Raw genomic sequence first — 19,446 nt, 5'->3', positions numbered from 1 at the left:
CCACTGAGCCCGGCCTTTCTTCTGGGATTTTAAAATGGAATAGTAGGGTTAAAATAAATATGGTCAAAATCTTATATAAAAACTCCTCAAATTATTATGTAATAAACAATATGCAAAAAGAAGTGAAAAACTGAAATACATCTTGATCTGGTTAATTACAAATGAAAGGAAATCGTATATGGCTCTGATAATATTATAATGCAAGTCATACTATAAATTTGCTACTGGCACAACTGCCTTAGACATTTCTGCCTGGTTTCACAGTGCAACAGTTTCTAAACAGTTAAGTGTTGTCATATAACACGTGGAGAACATTTTTACCACTGACTCCAACTGGAGAATGACATTATATAGCTTTGAGTTAATCTTTAAGAAATTATTTAATGGGAAGTCCTATGTCACCTCTATACCACAAAGATAGGATTTTCTGTGCTATAATTTTCCCCTTGTGAGTCATTTGTATAATCTGTGATAAGAGGTCCCCAAATTACTATTACAGTAATGAGGTTATTATAAAAGTAACAAATGGGAGTTTTGTGTCTTCCCCCTGCTGGCCTGTGGTATGTATAATCTTATCAAAACATAATCAGTTGTTTGAAAACAGACTCAACTATAAAAATATAGAGGCTATTCCCTGAGGAACAAAATTAATTCAAAGCAGGAAAGATCTGTGGTCTAAGATTGGGATTGGGTCAGTTGCAAAAACAATGCATTCCTAAGTAAACTTTTTATAGAAAAATATAGACTATTTTTCTAAGTTTTCTATGAAAATAATATTTTCGTAGGAAAAACATAAAAGGGATAGTTTGTTGAAGAATGTTATCAGAAAAATGAAAGTCAGAGATTCTCAAAAGTATAGATTAAACTCAGTAACCTAATTTACACCCTTGCCAGTATCTATTCAACAATATGCGATCATCTGTGTGTATGTCCCTAGTACTTTTTGGAGTGACGAAATCTTTTATCTCCCAATCCTTCATTTTTTAGGTATCAACTAAGGTGAAAGATTAATGTTGTTTTGCTTTTTTTTTGAGACGGAGTTTCGCTCTTGTTACCCAGGCTAGAGGTGCAATGGCGCGATCTCGGCTCACCGCAACCTCCGTCTCCTGGGTTCAGGCAATTCTCCTGCCTCAGCCTCCTGAGTAGCTGGGATTACAGGCACGCGCCACCATGCCCAGCTAATTTTTTGTATTTTTAGTAGAGACGGGGTTTCACCATGTTGACCAGGATGGTCTCGATCTCTTGACCTCGTGATCCACCCGCCTCGGCCTCCCACAGTGCTGGGATTACAGGCTTGAGCCACCGTGCCCGGCGCTTTTTTTTTTTTTTTTTTGAGACAGGGTCTCGCTCTGTTGCCAGGCTGGAGTGCAGTGGCACGATCTCAGCTCACTGCAACCTCCACCTCCCAGGTTCAAGCAATTCTCCTGCCTCAGCCTCCCGAGTAGCTGGGACTACAGGTGCACGTCACCATGCCCAGCTAATTTTTGTATTTTTAGTAGAGACGAGGTTTCACCATGTTGGCCAGGATGGTCTCAATCTCTTCACCTCGTGATCCGCCCACCTCGGCCTCCCAGACTGCTGGGATTACAGGCGTGAGCCACCACGCCCGGCCTTGTTTTGCTTTTTAAAAGTATAGTTCAAATTACCTCTTGCTCATTAATTTCCATCAAAGGTATTTATATGAGCGATTTTCGGCCAGTTTACCCCTTTCATCTTGTTTCCAAGCCAACCTAATGGCCAACAGGGACTCTGTTCACTAATGACAGATCACAGTATTTTATTTTATTTATTTATGTTGAAATGGAGTTTCACTCTTGTTGCCAAGGCTGGAGTGCAATGGCGTGATCTCATCTCACTGCAACCACCATCTCCCAAGGTTCAAGCGATTCTCCTGCCTTAGCCTCCTGAGTAGCTGGGATTACAGGTGTGTGCCATCATACCCGGCTAATTTTTTTGTATTATTAGTAAAGATGGAGTTTCACCATGTTGGCCAGGATAGTTTTGAACTCCTGGCCTCAGGTGATCCACCCGCCTCAGCCTCCCAAAGTGCTGGGATTACAGGTGTGATTGAGCCACTGTATCCAGCCAGTTCACAGTTTAGACCTTATCTTTCCATCCTCTATTATTGTGTGCCAATAAAAGGTGTGAAACTGATGAGATTCTTGATGTCCTGGTAAGGCAAAACAGGCTGTTGCTATATTCTCATATTGCAAGCATTCGAGTATGATATGCATTTATTCTTGTATTAAAATTATCTCAGTGGTAGTTTCCATTTTATTAATTGTTCAAAATTAGCAGTTATTTTTTCAAAATAACTCTGGAAAAGTGGGTACATCTTTATGGTCAATGAACAGACAGCATATGTAATAACTGGGCAGGTTTGTGAAGTGGGGGGCCTCTGCTTTTGATAATAACCTATGCTGGACATCTTCATACTTATGACCCACAGATGTGAACATTGTTTGGAAAAGAAAACTTTGAATAAATGAGCAGACACCACTATGCTTTTTCTATCAAAACGTGAAACACTGACAAGGTCTTGACTAAAAGCTTTACTCTTAGAATGGGGTAAACCTTCCTTGAGCAAACTGGGCCAATAATGAGTAGGCCATATACAGGTTCCTAACAAGTAGCTTCCTTTCATCTCTGTTGTTTCTCAATTATGTAGATGTATGTAGACACCCCTTTTTACAGCTTTTATTAATAACACAAGTCACTGTTGCGAATGTCCTTGAAAACCTAGAAGGTTGGGGAGAGGGGTGTTAGGAGAGGAAGCAGTTGGGCCAGCTGGTAAGTTAGAAAATTCAAGCAGCAAGGCTAGGCTGTAAAGTTCAGTGCCTGTAATCTACATTTCTCAAAACTAACACCTAACATGAAAATCCAGATATGACTCCATATTTAAAACCATCTCTGTAAACTTTTTACAGAGCTGCATGGCTAGCTACTTATCCCTCTTTGTCTTTTGGAAGAGGGCTGATACTAGTCATATTCCAGTACTCATTATCATTGTACAAATGAAGACTAATATTATCCACAAGCTATTGGAATAAAAAAATGGGAAAGGTGACATCTTAAGATTGATCTTAAGGCTCAACACTACAATCTATCTCAGAGGTGTCTAATCTTTTGGCTTCCCTGGGCCACGTTGGCAGAAGAAGGACTGTCTTAGGCCACACATAAAATATACTAACACTAGCAATATCTGATGAGGTAAAAATAAAAAAAAGAAAAAAAAATCAAAAAAATATCTCGTAATGTTTTAAGAATGTTTAGGAGTTTGTCTTGGGTTACACTCAAAGCCCTTCTGGGCTGCATGCGGGCCGCAGGCCGGACAAGCTTGCTCTAACTCCTCTTAGTTATCTCACTCTCCACTAAGACATTAGCATGAGTCTGAAGTAGCTAGTATCCTAAAGAACTCTAGGATTAGACCAGTTGTGGTGGCTCATGCCTCTAATCCCAACACTTGGAAGGTCAAAGTGGGAGCTCTGTTTGAGGACAGGAGTTCAAGACCAGCCTGGGCAACATAGAGAGGCCATGCCTCTACTAAAGATAAAAATTAGCTAGGCATGGTGGCGCCTATCTGTAGGCACAGCTACTTAGGAGCTCTGAGGCAGGAGGATGGCTTGAGGCTAGAAGTTTGAGGCTGCAGTGAGCTATGACTACACCACTGCACTCAGCCTAGGCAACAGAGATCCTGTCAAACAAACAAAGAACCCTAGGATTAGAAAAGAATAGGCTCAAAGACAAACCGAACCAAACAGGGGAAAAGGGAGTGAAATGGCTGTACAGAAATCTTAGGTCACCAAACCCTTGTAGGACTGGAGGGTACAGTAAGCATTTGAGAATGTGTGTGAACTCAGCAAGATGGAATTACAGTGTCACTAATCAATTTTTATCACTTTTTCAAGACAAAGAGAAACAAGTAAATTTTTAGTACCATTCTTAAATGCAAAAGAGGTTATCTGTTGTGTGAACTAGCTTAGAAAGAAGTTGTGAGGTAATATTTTGGCATATTAGTTTGTATTCAGCTTTCGGTTTTCTCTTAGGAAATGATTTATGTTTTCAAGTATTACACCAAAACACTTAAATAAATTTGTCACTAAGTTGGTTGATTTGTCAGGAAAACACACAATAGAAAAAATACTTGCCATATAAGGAGAAGGAGCATTATCATCTGAAACACTGTAGAATGACACTTCAACTGGAAGAGTCAAATGCGTGGTGCAGAAAACACCACTTGCCCCTACCTCGGCAGTAAAGCCATCAACAATGCCGAGAGGATCTAAACGATAGTTCAAGACAGATTCCTGGAAGACAAAATAATTTTTAAAACTCAATTTAAAAAGCTAACACATTGATTTTTTTTTCTATTTAAAGAAATATACACTTAGTCAAAAGGCAGAGAAGTGATTAAAAGAAATATATTACTATGCTTTCTGGTACTAGAACAGTGGCTGTTACTATTGTCATGTCCTTATTTCTGCTTTTCGTCTGACTTGACGTTAACTCCATCTCCCATCAGTCTTCTACCATCCTACATAAGTTTGGTCTTCCCTCACTATTCCAGCTTACACTCAACTCTCCTGCAACTTCAGCATCAGTTAGGCCTAATTGTTTACTATGTTGTTTTTATATTTGCAAATCTAAAAATATGCTCTTCCAGAGCAGGTATTTATCCCTCACAGTGCCTATTCATGGTGCTAGGCACAGAGAAACACTTGAAAGCCTAACAGGTTATACATGGAAGTTCCATCAAAAGATGAAGTCAAGAACTTATAATTTTAACTGAGAAATAATTACTTCTTTTAAAAAGGGAGTATGTGACACGTTTTATTTAGTTTAATTTAAAACATAAAAAATGTGCATTTATAAAAAACTTAAAAGTACAGAAGCTCCTTATCCATCCCTCCCCCAAGGTCACTCACTGAGATAACTACTTTTAACAACTTAGTGGTTATCCTCCCAGTCATGACAAACATTTAAAACTTTTCACAAGTTTCATTTTATATACATTATATATTTTATATATATCAATACATATATGTATACCTCATAAAATGTGAGTAGCATTCCTTTGATTAAGTAATTCTTTGAAAAGAAATGCTACAAAGCTTCATGATTCTAAAAGTTTATGTAGTCTAAATGAGAAATAGTGACATATCGGTAATTCTGATCTCCTGATGAAAAAGATAAAGCCAAAAGAAGTGGGTCACAATCAACCTTCTATAGCTCCTTCTTGCCCTGTAATTAATCCAATCCATATCCTACTGATTTTACCTCATGGTCTCATGGCCTCATCTCTATCCCTACCACCACTATCCTAGTGATCTAGGTGATCCTCATAAGCTCTCCTCTGAATAAACACTACATCTTCTAATCAGTCTTTCCATCTGTAGTGTATCCCCTGTACTATTGCCAGAGTTCTTTTTTTAAAAAAGCCTTATAGTATCACCCACCACTTAAAAACTTTGTTTCCTGCTGTCTATAGGATGAGGTCAACATTCTTGCCACAGCCCTTGAGCTCCACCATGCCTCTCCTGTTTCATCTCTCCCAACATGTAGAGAGTCCCATGCTCCAGCTCCAGTGGATCCTTTCCAACATCGCCATGCTCTTTTACATTTGCACACGTGCCTTTGCACATACACTTCCTTTTGTCTAGAGTCTCTGATTCTGGCACAAATTTACTTGGCAAATTTCTTCTCATCTTTTGTGACCAAGCTCGAATGACATTTCCTCAGTAAAGCTTTTCCCATCTCTTTAGCAAAGATAGTAGATATACAAGTACTAGGAAACTTCTATTATACTGCTAATTACTTCAGTTTATAAATTATTTACTTGCCTGGGTAAATTATGTGCCCACCTTCTCCAATAGACTATAAATGTCTCTAAGGCAGGAACTTTATAATTTAAACTTTGTATTCCTAGCACATAGTAAGTACTCAACAAATGTTTCCTAAATTAGAGGTCTATTCTGAAGATGCAAAAAATTTTCATAGGAGGGGCACATACAAAAATGTTTCTGCATTACGGCAAATGACCAATATTACTTGCTGACTTTATCTGAGGTGATTTAGATTTAGCTTTTTGTAAATTTAATATACAAGCATATATGCTAGGCCCTACTCAGTGCCGTATGACAAGAAAAAATAAAAAGACATACAAATAAAAAGCCAAAACTATTCCTATTTATAGATGACAAGACTGTCTATGTAGAAAAATTCCAAGGATTACTTTTAAAAATCTACTGAAATAAGTGAGTTGAGCAAGATCACTAGTGATTTTTTATGTATTTTTATCTACACACACACACACACACACACACACACACACACACACACACAAACACATTCATTCAAAAATACTAGTAATGAACAGTTGACAATTTTAAAGTTTAAATTACAATATCAATAGAAAACATGAAATAATTAGGTATACATCTACAAAAATATATCCAAAATCTGGGCCAGGAGTAGTGGCTCACACTTGTAATCCCAGCAGTTTGGGAGACTGAGGTGAGAGGACTGCTTGAGGCCAGGAGTTTACGAAAAGCCTATGCAAACATAGCAAGGCCCCATTTTTACAAATTTTTTTAAAAAATTAGCTGGGTGTCGTGGCACCGGTGTGGAGTCCTAGCTATTCGGGAGGCGAGGTGGGATGAATGCTTCAGCCTGGGAGATCGAGGCTGCAATAACGTATGATCATGCAGCTACACTCCAGTGTGGGTGGCAGAGAAAGTCCCTACCCCTATTAAAAAAAAAAAAAAAGGTCTGAGATACGCATACTAAAAACTATAAAATACTGATGAAAGAAATAAAAGAATACTAATAAACAGATTTCATGGGTTCAAAGACTTCATAATTTTAAGATGTCAATTTTCCTCAAATTGTTCTGTATTAATATAATCCAAACAAAATCTCAGTACGCTATTTTGTGGAAATAGACAAGTTGATTCAAAAATTAATATGAAAAAACAAATGAGCTAGTTTAAGCAATTATAAGAAAGAACAATAAAGTTAGGACTCACATTACCTGAATTTCAACAGTAGGAAATTGAACACCCATATGCATAAAAGGGAACCTGGACTGCACACCTCCTATTATGCAAAAATTAACTCAAAATAGATCACAGGTCTAAACATATGAGCTAAAACAAACTTTTAGAAGAAAACAAAAGAAAGTCTTTGTGATCTTGGGTTGGGCCAGCGGTTCTCAACCAGATGATATATGCTAATATATGAAGACATTTTTGGTTGCTTGAACTAGGCAGGGGATTACTATTGGAATCAAGTGGATAGAGGCCAGAGATTCTTAATCCTACAATGCACAAAGAGCCCTCCAGAAGAATTATCTAACTCAAGTATCAACAGCACTAGTGTAAAGAAGCCTTGGGCTAGGCAATTTTTTTTAAGATTCAACATCAAAAGTAAGATTCATTAAAGAAAATGTTAATAAATTAGAAATCAAAAAATTTAAAATCTTTTACTCTTGTAAAGACACTGTCATAAAAATGTACAGTCAAACTTCACACCTGGAAAAAATATTTGGAAAACAAACGTGTTTATATGGCAAGTAAGTGCAGGAAAAGAGGGTTAACATAAATAGTCATCAGGGAAATACAAATTAAAACCACAATAATTAACATGAAAATGACTGATCATTGCAAACAATATCAAGGATGTGGAAGAACTAGAATTCTCAATGATGATGCAAGTTAAAAATGGTATAATCACTTTGGAAAACAGCTTGACAGTTTCTTAACAGTTAAACATACATCTATCCTATTACCTATTCTGTTCTATTCTGGGTAGCTACCCAAGTGAAATGAAAATGTGTGTCCACATAAAAATTCATACATAAATGTTTATAGCAGCTTTAGTTTTAATAACCCCAAACTGGTGATAACCCACAAGTCTAAAATAAGGTGAAAAGCCAGGCACGGTGGCTCACGCCTGTAATCCCAGCACTTTGGGAGGCTGAGGCAGGTGGATCACGAGGTCAAGAGATCGAGACCATCCTGGTCAACATGGTGAAACCCCATCTCTACTAAAAATACAAAAAATTAGCTGGGCATGGTGGCACGTGCCTGCAATCCCAGCTACTCAGGAGGCTGAGGCAGGAGAATTGCCTGAACCCAGGAGGCGGAGGTTGTGGTAAGCCGAGATGGCGCCATTGCACTCCAGCCTGGGTAACAAGAGCGAAACTCCGTCTCAAAAAAAAAAAAAAAAAAAGGTGAATGAATAAACAAACTGTGGAATATCCATACAACAGCAATAAAAAGGAATGAACTCTTGATATACAGGACAATATGGGTTATCTTAAAAACAGTGACACTGGGTAAATAAATCCCCAAGCCACCTCCCTAGGAGTAAATACTGTGTGACTACATTTATATAAAATTCTAGAAGATATAAGCTATTTTATAGTGACAGAAAGCACTAAGATTCCCTCATAGAGGAAAAATAACTCATTTCCAATGGTTGTATTATGCTGGACTGAAATGACAGAAGAAAATCACGGGACAGACGAACTGAACAGATGACGACAAGGTTTTGCAGTAGAGAACTCTAAATCAGGGTGTCCAGTCATTTGGCTTCCCTGGGCCACACTGGAAGAAGAAGAACTGTCTTGAGCGATATGTAAAATATGAATTGTCTTGGCCACATGTAAAACATACTAACATTGGCTGGGCGCAGTGACTCATGCCTATAATCCCAGCACTTTGGGAGGCCAAGGCAGGTGGATCACCTGAGGTCAGGAGTTGGAGACTAGCCTAACCAACATGGTGAAACCCACCTCTACTAAAAATACAAAACTAGCTGGGTGTGGTGGCATGAGCCTGTAATTCCAGCTACTCAGGAGGCTGAGGCAGGAGAATCACTTGAACTTGGGATGTGGAAGTTGCAGTGAGTCAAGGTTGTGCCATTGCACTCAAGCCTGGGTGACAGAATAAGACGCTGTCATAAAAAAAAAAAAAAGAAAAAGAAAAAAAAAGAGAGAGAGATCCAAGATGGCTGATTACTAGCAGCTCAGGATTGTAGCTCCCAGTGAAAGCGCAGAGAATGAGAGGATGCCACACTTTCAGACGAATTTTTGTTGCTCACAGACCAAGGAGATTCCCAGCGGAGGAGCCCCATGGGTCGCCAGCACAACTCTTGTGGCCAGGGCGGAGGTTCTCGGTGCAGAGTAAACGAGACTGGGACCCCTTTTGGTCGATGTCTGGAGCTCCGGGAAGGCAGAGTTGCCCATTCAGCTGATTGAAAAAGGGACTCAAGAGGGAAGCCAGACCGGAGATTCTTGGGCAGAAAAGCACCAAGAATCTTAACGCCGCTGTTTTAGCCGGCGCAGTGGGTTGCTCAGATTTTAGTTCTGGGAATCAACAAGTTGGATGTCCACTCAGAGACCTAATTTGAAAGTCAGTAATTACAAAGATGACAGGTGGATAAATTTACAATGATGGGAAGAAACCAGCGTAAAAAGGCTGAGAATACTCAAAATCAGAATGCCTCTCCCTCTACAGGGGATCACAGTTCCTTATCAACACGGGAACAAGGCCTGATGGAGAATGAGTGCGTTCCAATAACAGAATTGGGCTTCAGAAGGTGGATAATAAGAAACATCTGTGAGTTAAAAGAACATGTTCTAGCCCAATGTAAAGAAACTAAGAACCTCGAAAAAAGGTTCGATGAAATCATAATGAGAATAGACAATTTAGAGAAGAATATAAGTGAATTAATGGAACTGAATAATACGAGAACTTCGCGAAGTATGCACAGGTTTTAACACTCGAATTGATCAAGCAGAAGAAAGGATATCAGAGGTCGAAGACCAACTTAATGAAATGAAACAAGAAGACAAGATTACAGAAGAAAAAGTAAAAAGGAATGAGCAAAGTCTCCAAGAAATATGGGACTATGTGAAAAGACCTAATTTACGTTTGATAGGTGTACTTGAATGTCATGAAGAGAATGAATCCAAGCTGGAAAATATTTTTCAGGATATTATTCAGGAAAACTTTCCTAACCTAGTAAGGCAGGACAATACTCAACTCCAGATAATATAGAGAACACCTCAAGAAGAGCAACCCCAAGACACATAATCGTTAGATTCACCAGGGTTGAAATAAAGGAGAAATTCTAAGGCCAGCTAGTGAGAAAGGCTAGGTTACCCATAAAGGGAAGCCTATCAGACTCACAGCAGATCTCTCAGCAGAAACCCTACAAACTAGAAGAGAGTGGGGGTCAATATTCAATATCCTCGAAGAAAAGAATTTTCAGCCCAGAATCTCATATCCAGCCAAACTAAGCTTCATAAATGAAGAAAAAATAAAATTTTTTGTGAACAAGCAAGCACTCAGAGATTTCATCACCACCAGGCCTGCTTTACAAGAGCTTTTGAAAGCAGCACTACACACAGAAAGGAACAACCAGTATCAGTCATCCCAAAAACTTACCAAAAGGTAAAGAGTATCTTCATAATGAAGAATCTATATCAACTAATGTGCAAAATAGCCAGCTAGCATTAAGTGACAGTATTAAACTCACAAACATCAATATTAATCCTAAATTTAAATGGATTAAATGCCCCAATCAAAGACACAGACACGTAAATTGAATAAAAAGTCAAAACCCATTGGCATGATGTATCCAGATCCATCTCATAAGCAAGGACACACAAAGACTCAAAACAAAAGGTTGGAGGAAGACTTACCAATCAAATGGAGAGAAAAAACCAAAAACAGAAACAAAAAAAAAAAAACAGGAGTTGTAACTTTCGTCTTTGACAAAATAGACTTTAATAGTAACAAAGACTTAAAGAAACAAAGAAGGACATTAATTACATAATGGTAAAAGGATCAACGTAACAACGGGAGTCAATGATCATAAATATATATGCACCCAATATAGGAGCACCCATATACATAAGACAAGTTCTTAATGACTTATAAAGAGACTTGGACTCCCGCACAATAATAGTGGGAGACTTTGACACCACATTGTTAATATTTGACGGATCAAAGAGATAGAAAATTAACAGGGACATTTATGATTTGAACTCAGACCTGGAACAAGTAAACTCAGTGAATATTTATAGAACTCTTCACCCCAGGACCACAGAACATACATTTTTTTCAGTATCACATTACACCTATTTTGAAAGTGAACACATAAATGGAAGTAAATCACTCTTCAGCATTTGCATAGCATTTCACATATTTAAATGAAATATTGGTTGGCTGTTTGTTATTTTTTTCCCTTATTCCTTCCTGTCTCCGCTGTTAAGTACAATTATTGGCATAAAGGAGGTTTTTAATACCTATTTTTAGATTGCATTCCAGCCTGGGCACTAGAGTATGACTCCTGTTCTCTCTCCCCCTTTCTCTTTCTCTTTCTTTCTTTGTGGCCCTCCCCCACCCCACCCCTCGCCCCCCCCTACCCTTCCCCCTTCCCTCATATTAAAAAAAAAAAAAAAAAAAAAAAATAGATATTAACACTAGCTGATGAGCTTAAAAAAATCGCAAAAAAAAAAAAATCTAACAACATTTTAAGAAAGTTTACAAAGTTTACAGCTGGACAAGTTTGCTCTAAATGGTAGCAAGAAAAGGTGACTATTAGCTATTAGACTATTTGGGTATTATTCTGTGCCCATGTGTTTCCAGACTTTAATTAATGCCCCATAAATAAAGTCTAAAGATCATGATTTCCCCAACATTACAGGGATAAGACTTTGTCCTGTTTCATTAAACAAATCTAATGTGTCTTTTTAGTGATTCAAGTCTAACCCCGTCTTTTATTGCCACAGAATATCAAATTCACTAAGCAGAGGAAATACCTTCTGTAATATACTTAAAACATTAAATTCATTACAAATAAGACCTACGGGTTAGACAGTCTCAGAACATCTCTATTTCTTAAGTCACTTGAAAAATGTATGTATATCTGCACAAACAGAATCCTTTGAAAACTGTGTACTGATCTTTATCTTCTGTGATATGGTTTGGATACGGATATGTTTGTCCCCTCCAAATCTCATGTTGTAATGTAATCCCCAACATTGAAGGTGGGACCTGGTAGAAGGTGTTTGTGTCATAGAGGCGGATCCTTCATGAATGGCTTGTTCTGTCCTTCCAATAGTACGGTCTTAATGAGATCTGGTTGTTTAAAAGCATATGGCACCTCCCCCCAACTCTCTTGCTCCTGCTTTCACCATAGGATGTGCCTGCTCCTCCTGTGCCTACCACCATAAGTAAAAGCTCCTGAAGGCCTCATCCGAAGTGGATGCCCGCACTATGCTTCATGTAAAGCCTGCAGAACTGTGAGCCAGCTAAACCTCTTTTCTGTATAAATTACCCAGTCTCTGTTATTTGCTTACAGCAATGCAAAAACAGCCTTAATACATTCCTTTTTCTAAAGTTTTCACAAATCAGACTGCTTTCTTTTTCACTTATAAATTTTTTTGTAGTATATACTTCAAAAGGAGCCAAAAAAAAAAAATGTCTTGTAGTACAAAGGTTACAGAGCACCTGACCCTCACAATGGCCTATGCAATTTTAATTCGATGACAAAGAGGAATAGAGAGCTTAACATCTCTGAACTGATTTCTTCAAAGTGACATGAAAAGACTTACCATGAAACATCTTTTCCACTAAAACTTTGAAAGATAGCTTCACTAGTGAAATAGTTACAAAGCATATGGTTAATATATTAAAAAACAACTCCTGTAAAACTACTTATCTTAAAAATATAAAATTTTAATTATTTTCCCCCAAAAAACTCACCAGTTAAAGTCACTTTAAAAATGTTGTTTACAGGTTCACAATTAAGGTTAAACTCATTTCTAATTACAGATAACTGAAACCCATGGTTTCTACTTGACCCCAAGTAGAAATATTGGGAATAAACATATCAGAAATCTTATTTAAATTAAAAAAAATCTGGTTGCTTTAGAATAGCTGTAGATTTACAAAGAAGTTGCAAATAAAGTGCACAGAACCATTTGGTTTTGCAAATCGACTTCCCTGATTATGAAGGGGCTGCTGATAGTCCACCATTATATTCCCTGGATCCTAGACCCAATTTTATCAAGTAAGAAGACGACAAATATATTCTCCTGGCTAAAGTAACAGATTCCTCAATCCAACCTAATTTCACCAGTCTTCTATTTTCCATCTGCTACCCAATTCTAAGATGTCACTGCCAACAACTCTGACTTCCCTTCTTGTGAAAATAAAATAAAAAGGTAATTTCAACACTTGAAAAAAAGACAATTCCTTTCTTTCCCTTTTACGATCAAAGTTAAAGACATAAAATGACACCCTGGAACCTAGGATAAGAAATTTCCATTTAAAAAACAGTTTCAAAGCACATTACCTCAAAATTTCCTAGGAGACAAAGACTTGTTATAGGTGGAGCACTAGAACTCAAAAATGGTTTTTCATGAATATCTGGATCATCTTCAATGTTTAAACATGGTCGAGGACTATTAAAAAAAAAATCAGCAAAATAACACATTAGCCACAATACTTTTTTTTTTTTTTGGTGGGGGGTCAGGGTCTTATTCTGTCACCCAGGCTGGAGTGCAGTGGTGCCATCATAGCTCGTTACAGCCTCAAACTCCTAGCTTCAGGCAATCCACCTGCCTCAGCCTCCCAAAGTGCTGGGATTACAGGTGTAAGCCACCAAGCGCAGCCACAATATTATTTTCTTTGGTACAAAATTAGGAAAATCTGAACAATTCTACTCAAACTACCATAATAAAACTAATGTTACCAAATTTGAAAATATAAAATTTCAAGTTTAAAATTCCCAATCAGATTTTATTATCCTTGTTACAATATTTTATAAACACACATACACACATCCTAAAAGGTTTCAGGGTGGAATTTAGAACATATGAGATAGTGGCATCTACTGGAAATAAATAATAATGCAGACTTCTATATCAATCTTATTTTCAGTTAAGAATGAGAATACAAGGGCAAAATTGTGTGACTAAAGAAAATAATCAGAGTATTATTTGCCAACATGGAAAAAAACGGCCAAGGTTGTTTTTTCCCCCGGAAAGAGTAACAGGTAGCAGAGGTTAATGACTAGAAATATATAAAACCACTTAAATGTTAAAACCAATGTAAGAGTTTATGATGACCACTATATAGCTGCTACTCATTGACTTAATTTCTTCCACCCTTAATAACTGTGTGTACATGGTATCATACTGTAAATAAGATTCCTGTTACAATTCTGATTTTTAGAATCAACATTATTTATTATTAAAGACCAGAATTTTGTGAAATTGTTTGATACACACAAATGAATTTTGGGATAAATACCTTCTAGATGAGAAGCTTTTCAGATGCAGTAATGAAGAATCCAGATCAAAGCAACCAGATTGTGTTTTTCTTTGAGGAACCTAAGGTCAAAACGATCATTTGCGATATGAAAAAAAATTAATTTTTTCTTGAATTGATAACATACTTTTCAAATGAAAGTTAGGCATATCTTTGAAATACTACAACTTCTATAATAGCTTATTTAAAATCATGCTGTTCATTACATATTGTTCTTATTTCTTCTTTTATTAAGTAGTGTTGAAAAAACAGATGATTAATAAAAGTACTTTTACTAGGTTTTGATTGTTATAAGAAGGAGAACCAGTTTTTTCCAAAACCAAATCCTGCATAGAATTCCAATATATAATATAAATAGAATTTGGCTTTTTTATATACTTCTCTATTATTTTTTTTTGGTGGGGGGATACTTCCAACTTTAAAATGAAGAGGAAAAAAACCCAACAAATTAGAGACAAAAGCCTGAGGTCTCGCCAGCACAGCCCATCTTTTGCCCATTCCATCGACTGCAACATTTCCAAGAACTCTAATGCTTTACAGAGAATAGATTTGAAAAGTACTACTCTTCTAGGTTTTCAACGATCATTGTATACCAGATTACTTTTAGGGCAAAACACCACCTAGCTCAAAATATCCTACAATGAAAGACCTACATGTTAATCAAGGTAAAATAATATACAACATACAAGTTAGATAGTTTTGTTTCTATAATATTAAAGATGTGTATCTGACTCACTGGTCTAATTGGTGACTGAAGAAATAGATGATACTGAAAGTCTAAACCACGTCAACATTTTGGAGAATTGTACAAGTGCACCGTTTTATTTGCCGTAGTCAGAATTTACTGTGAAATTTTCAATCTAAACCCTCATGTCTTCAATTCTGGAAAGTTTTCTAACTTTACTTCTAATATTGCATTTTCCTAATCTATTTAGTCCTTCTTTTAAAATTTCTACTAGACTTACATTGAACATCTTATTTTCTTTTCTCTACACCTTTTTCGTATTTTACTATTTCTCTTCCTTTTTGTGCTTCATTCTAGGTGCTCCCTAAATATTTGTCTACTCTCTCACAAAATCTCTACTGAGCTGATCCTAGTCTGCTGTTTAATTCATCTGTATGTGTATGCATCTCTGTGTATGGACTTCATATATTTTTCATATCTAGACTTTCTATTTAGTTCAAATCTATGATGTTTCATCTAAATTCCGTATCTTTGCCTTCATTTATCTCCCAGAAACACTTTAAACAGTTATTTTTAACTCTCAATTTGCTCTGACAACAGAGTTCCTATATGTGCAACATCCCATTTCTTGCTCCTGCCGATTCTTTAAAGGTGCTTTGTAATTTTTTTTCCTCTAAGATCATCTTCAGTAAGAGGTATTTTCTAAAAAAATAAATCCTTGCTGCTCTGTGTTACAGATGTGGGATAGTTTCATGTTTCCCCTCTATTGCTAAATGGATTTCATGGGTTCCAATTTAGTTTTCATGGCTTTTTCTTAGCTAGACATCTCTGAATTTCATAGGTAGCATAAATTCAGAACCCCTACTATGTGTGGCTTAGATTTAGGCACACTTTCTTTCAGGTGCTTCCTTTTCTCCCACATACTCCACCTGATACACTCGTGAGCAAACAGATGAATATTTTTTCTCCTCCCTCATTTATAGAAAACCAGTCTTCCCTGTTTTTGGCTTTATGAAGAATCTGGTCTCAGCTGAGATTGTTACAGACTTGTAGCCTGGACTCCTGTCTCAGCAGGGGCATTGAACCCTAGTAATATATTAGGTTCAAATATCCTAGGGGACCGGGTTACTCCTTGGGAATTTTTCTTTCTTGCTCTTACATTATGCATTTGGAAGTTATTATACTTCTTCCAGAATCTCTGTGTGGGGGAAGGGGCAAGTGTTTTTATTTTAAAATGGACAAAAAAAATCTGAACAGTCATTTCTCAAAAGATAACATACAAATGGCCAATAGGTATATGAAAAAATGCTCAACACCACTAATCAGAGAAATGTAAATTAAAACCATAATGAGATGTTGTCTCACTCCAGTTAAAATCACTTCTATCCAAAACATAGGCAATAATGGATGCTGGCAAGGAGGGAACAAAAGGGAATCCCTCATACACTGTTAGTGGGAATATAAATTAGTACAGCCACTGTGGAGAAGAGCATGGAGGTTCCTCAAAAAACTAACAATAGAACTACCATATGATCCAGCAATCCCACTGCTGGGCACATATCTTAAGGGAAAAAAACGGAAATTAGTATACTAAAGAGATAGCTGCACTCCAATGTTTACTGCAGCACAATTTGCAACAGCCAAGATATGGAAGCAACCTAAGTGTCCATCAATAGATGGATGAAGAATGAAAATGTAGTATAGATACAATGGAATATTATCCAGCCATAAAAAGGAATGAATTCCTGTCTTTTGCCACAATCTGAAAGAAATGGAAAGACATTATGCTAAGTGAAATAAGCCTGGCAAGAAAGACAAATATTCCATGTTCTCACTCAAATGGGGGAGCTTAAAAAAATAATTGAACTAATGAAGATAAAGGGTGTAACAATGGTTGCCAGAGGCTTGAAGAGTTCTGAGTAGGGAAGGATAAAGTGGGAATGGTTAATGGGTTCAAAAACACTGTTGAATACAATGAATAAGAGCTAGTATTTGGTAGCATAACAGGATGACCATAGTAAAAAATAATTTATTGTATATTTAAAAATAAGAGTGAAATTGGAAGGTTCCTAACACAAAGAAATGATAAAGCCTTGAGGTGATGGGTAACCCATTTACCCTGATTTGATCACTACACATCACACGTACCCCCATAAATATATACAACTATTATGTACCTGTAAGAATTAAAAAAAAAAAAAACCATTTGGAATTTTAAAAAGTTGTTTGGACTTCAACTTTTCTAAAATGGAACCCTGAAGTCCAAGTTATATATTTAAATTCTACATCTATTGTTCGGTAATTATTTTTTTGAACATATGCCAGATATTGTATTCTTTTAGTTACTAAAAAACACATACAACTAAAAATACGTTTGTAGCAAATTACATAGGCTTTTAGTTCTGCTATAAAATTTACGGCTTACTCCATGTTTAACTGAAATGGCAGCCATACCAACTAACTACTGAGTGCTTACAAGCAAGAGAAATGCTACTAATCCTCACAACACTAAGGTAGACATTATCATCCTGATCTGCAGATGAGGAAACTGAGACTCCAAGAGATTGTGTTGCACAACTAGGGTGAAGTCAGTGTGACTCCAAAGTGATGCTTTTAATTACTGTACTCAGATCTCTAAGTCTACATGTAATTGAGGAGTGCAGAGATTTGTATGTCTCAAAATAAGATGATTAAGTAAAGGGATTCCAAATCAAAAACAGCAATAGTTTAATTTGCAGATGACCCGGTTAGTGGTATCATTAAGATACAAATCCACTTTATAGCTTTTGTTTTCACATCTAGTAACGATGAAAATTTTAGGCAAAATAATTTCAGAGAAATTTTGTAACTCTAGTAAATTTCATTTTTATTCACATTTTTGTCTTTTCCTATATTATCACATAGCTGTTAAATGCATTGTCAAAAAACAAAATGTTTGATAAATGGAAATTTAAAGTTTTTTCAATTAAAATCTGAATAAAATTATTTGTAAACCTTTCAGATATGTGCAAGTTCTATGCATGAGATAAGAAAAAAATGCTTACAGGACTTGAAAGAAGAGGCAATCCAGTTTGAGGATGAAAGGCTCTGGTTGAAGTTCCATCCAAGGAATGAAAATTATGTTTTCGCCAGACATTTGAATGATTCAGTGTAGTCCTCTGTTAGGAAAATAATTATATTTTAATTATAATAAGTTAATACCATTTAAAGAACTTGCACAGCTTTTTTGCTTTTAGACTCATTCCTAACACAATCTGAGGTACTGCTGGTGAAGCTGGTGATATACAAGTTGAATATCCCTTATCCAAAATACTTGGGGTCTAAAAGTGTTTAAAAGTTTGAATTTTTTTCCTTGATTTTGGAATATTTGCATCATACATACTTTACTGGTTAAGCACCCCAAATGCAAAAATCCCAAATCTGAAACATTCCAATGAAAATTTCCTTTGAGACCTTCTTAGCAATCAAAAGTTTGAATTTTGGAACATTTCAAATTTGGGATGCTCAAACTGTATATCTGTAACTTATATCTACACGCATATATATATTCTAATTAGAAAACAATGTCTAAAATGGTTTTTGTACTATGCTGAATAAACTAAGTTCTAAAGAAAATATCCCAGCACTTTGGGAGGCCAAGGCAGGCAGATCACGAGGTCAAGAGATTGAGACCATCCTGGCCAACATGGTGAAACCCCGTCTCTACCAAAAATACAAAAATTAGCTGGGCATGGTGGTGCGCACCTGTAGTCCTAGCTACTCAGGAGGCTGGGGCAGGAGAACTGCTTGAACCCAGGAGGCAGAGGTTGCAGTGAGCCGAGATCGCGCCACTGCACTCCAGCCTGGTGCCTGGTGACGGAGCGAGACTCTGTCTCAAAAAAAAAAAAAAAAAAAGAGAAAAAGAAAATATGTCCAAATGTAAATGCCTTATATGGTCATGTATGTTCAGAATTTATCATCTAGCAAGCTAACATTTTATTATTTTGATTTGTGAAAAAACTACTATGGTAGTTCCTCAGAATTCTCAGGGGATATATTCCATAAACCCCAGTGGATGCCTGAAATCACGTATAGTACCAAACACTATATATATTTTTTCCTATACATACCTATTGTGAAGTTTAATTTATAAATTAGGCACAATGAGATTAATGATAATAATAAAATATAATTATAACAATACACTGTAATAAAAGTCATGTGTCTCAAAAAACAAAAACAGAAAAACCAACAAACCAAAAAAAAAAAAAAACAGAAGCACTCAACTTTTTAATATTTGACCTGTCATTTCAAGAGAAGGAATAGTATATAATATGTATAAAATAACACTTGGATTTTATATGTTGCTTGGATATAATGTTCAGCTATATTAGATAATAGGTTTGTGTAAAAGTAATTGAGGTTTTTGCCATTGAA

The 19,446-nt window shown here is 36.5% G+C and overlaps 1 protein-coding gene across 8 annotated transcripts in view; it reads right to left on the bottom strand.

The window, feature by feature from the left end:
* FAM214A (family with sequence similarity 214 member A) overlaps positions 1 to 19,446 on the bottom strand; it is a 124,178-nt gene that overhangs the window by 9,295 nt on the left and 95,437 nt on the right. For all 8 annotated transcript variants that reach the window (XR_004274859.1, XM_032297414.1, XM_032297415.1 and 5 more), the window contains 4 exons: positions 18,075 to 18,188; positions 14,328 to 14,407; positions 13,369 to 13,477; positions 4,149 to 4,307 (listed from right to left, as the gene is read on the bottom strand). Coding sequence is in view for 7 of the 8 variants with exons in the window: in XM_032297414.1 (XP_032153305.1) it covers positions 4,149 to 4,307; positions 13,369 to 13,477; positions 14,328 to 14,407; positions 18,075 to 18,188 (462 nt within the window). In the remaining variant the exon portion in view is untranslated. The remainder of the gene's footprint in view (positions 1 to 4,148; positions 4,308 to 13,368; positions 13,478 to 14,327; positions 14,408 to 18,074; positions 18,189 to 19,446) is intronic.

The sequence above is a fragment of the Sapajus apella genome, unplaced genomic scaffold (genome assembly GCF_009761245.1).
Source record: "Sapajus apella isolate SASKATOON/1434 unplaced genomic scaffold, GSC_monkey_1.0 scaffold37, whole genome shotgun sequence".
Lineage (NCBI taxonomy): Eukaryota > Metazoa > Chordata > Mammalia > Primates > Cebidae > Sapajus > Sapajus apella.
The sequence above is the reverse complement of the archived record's forward strand: the minus strand, read 5'-3'. Positions and strand labels throughout refer to the sequence as shown.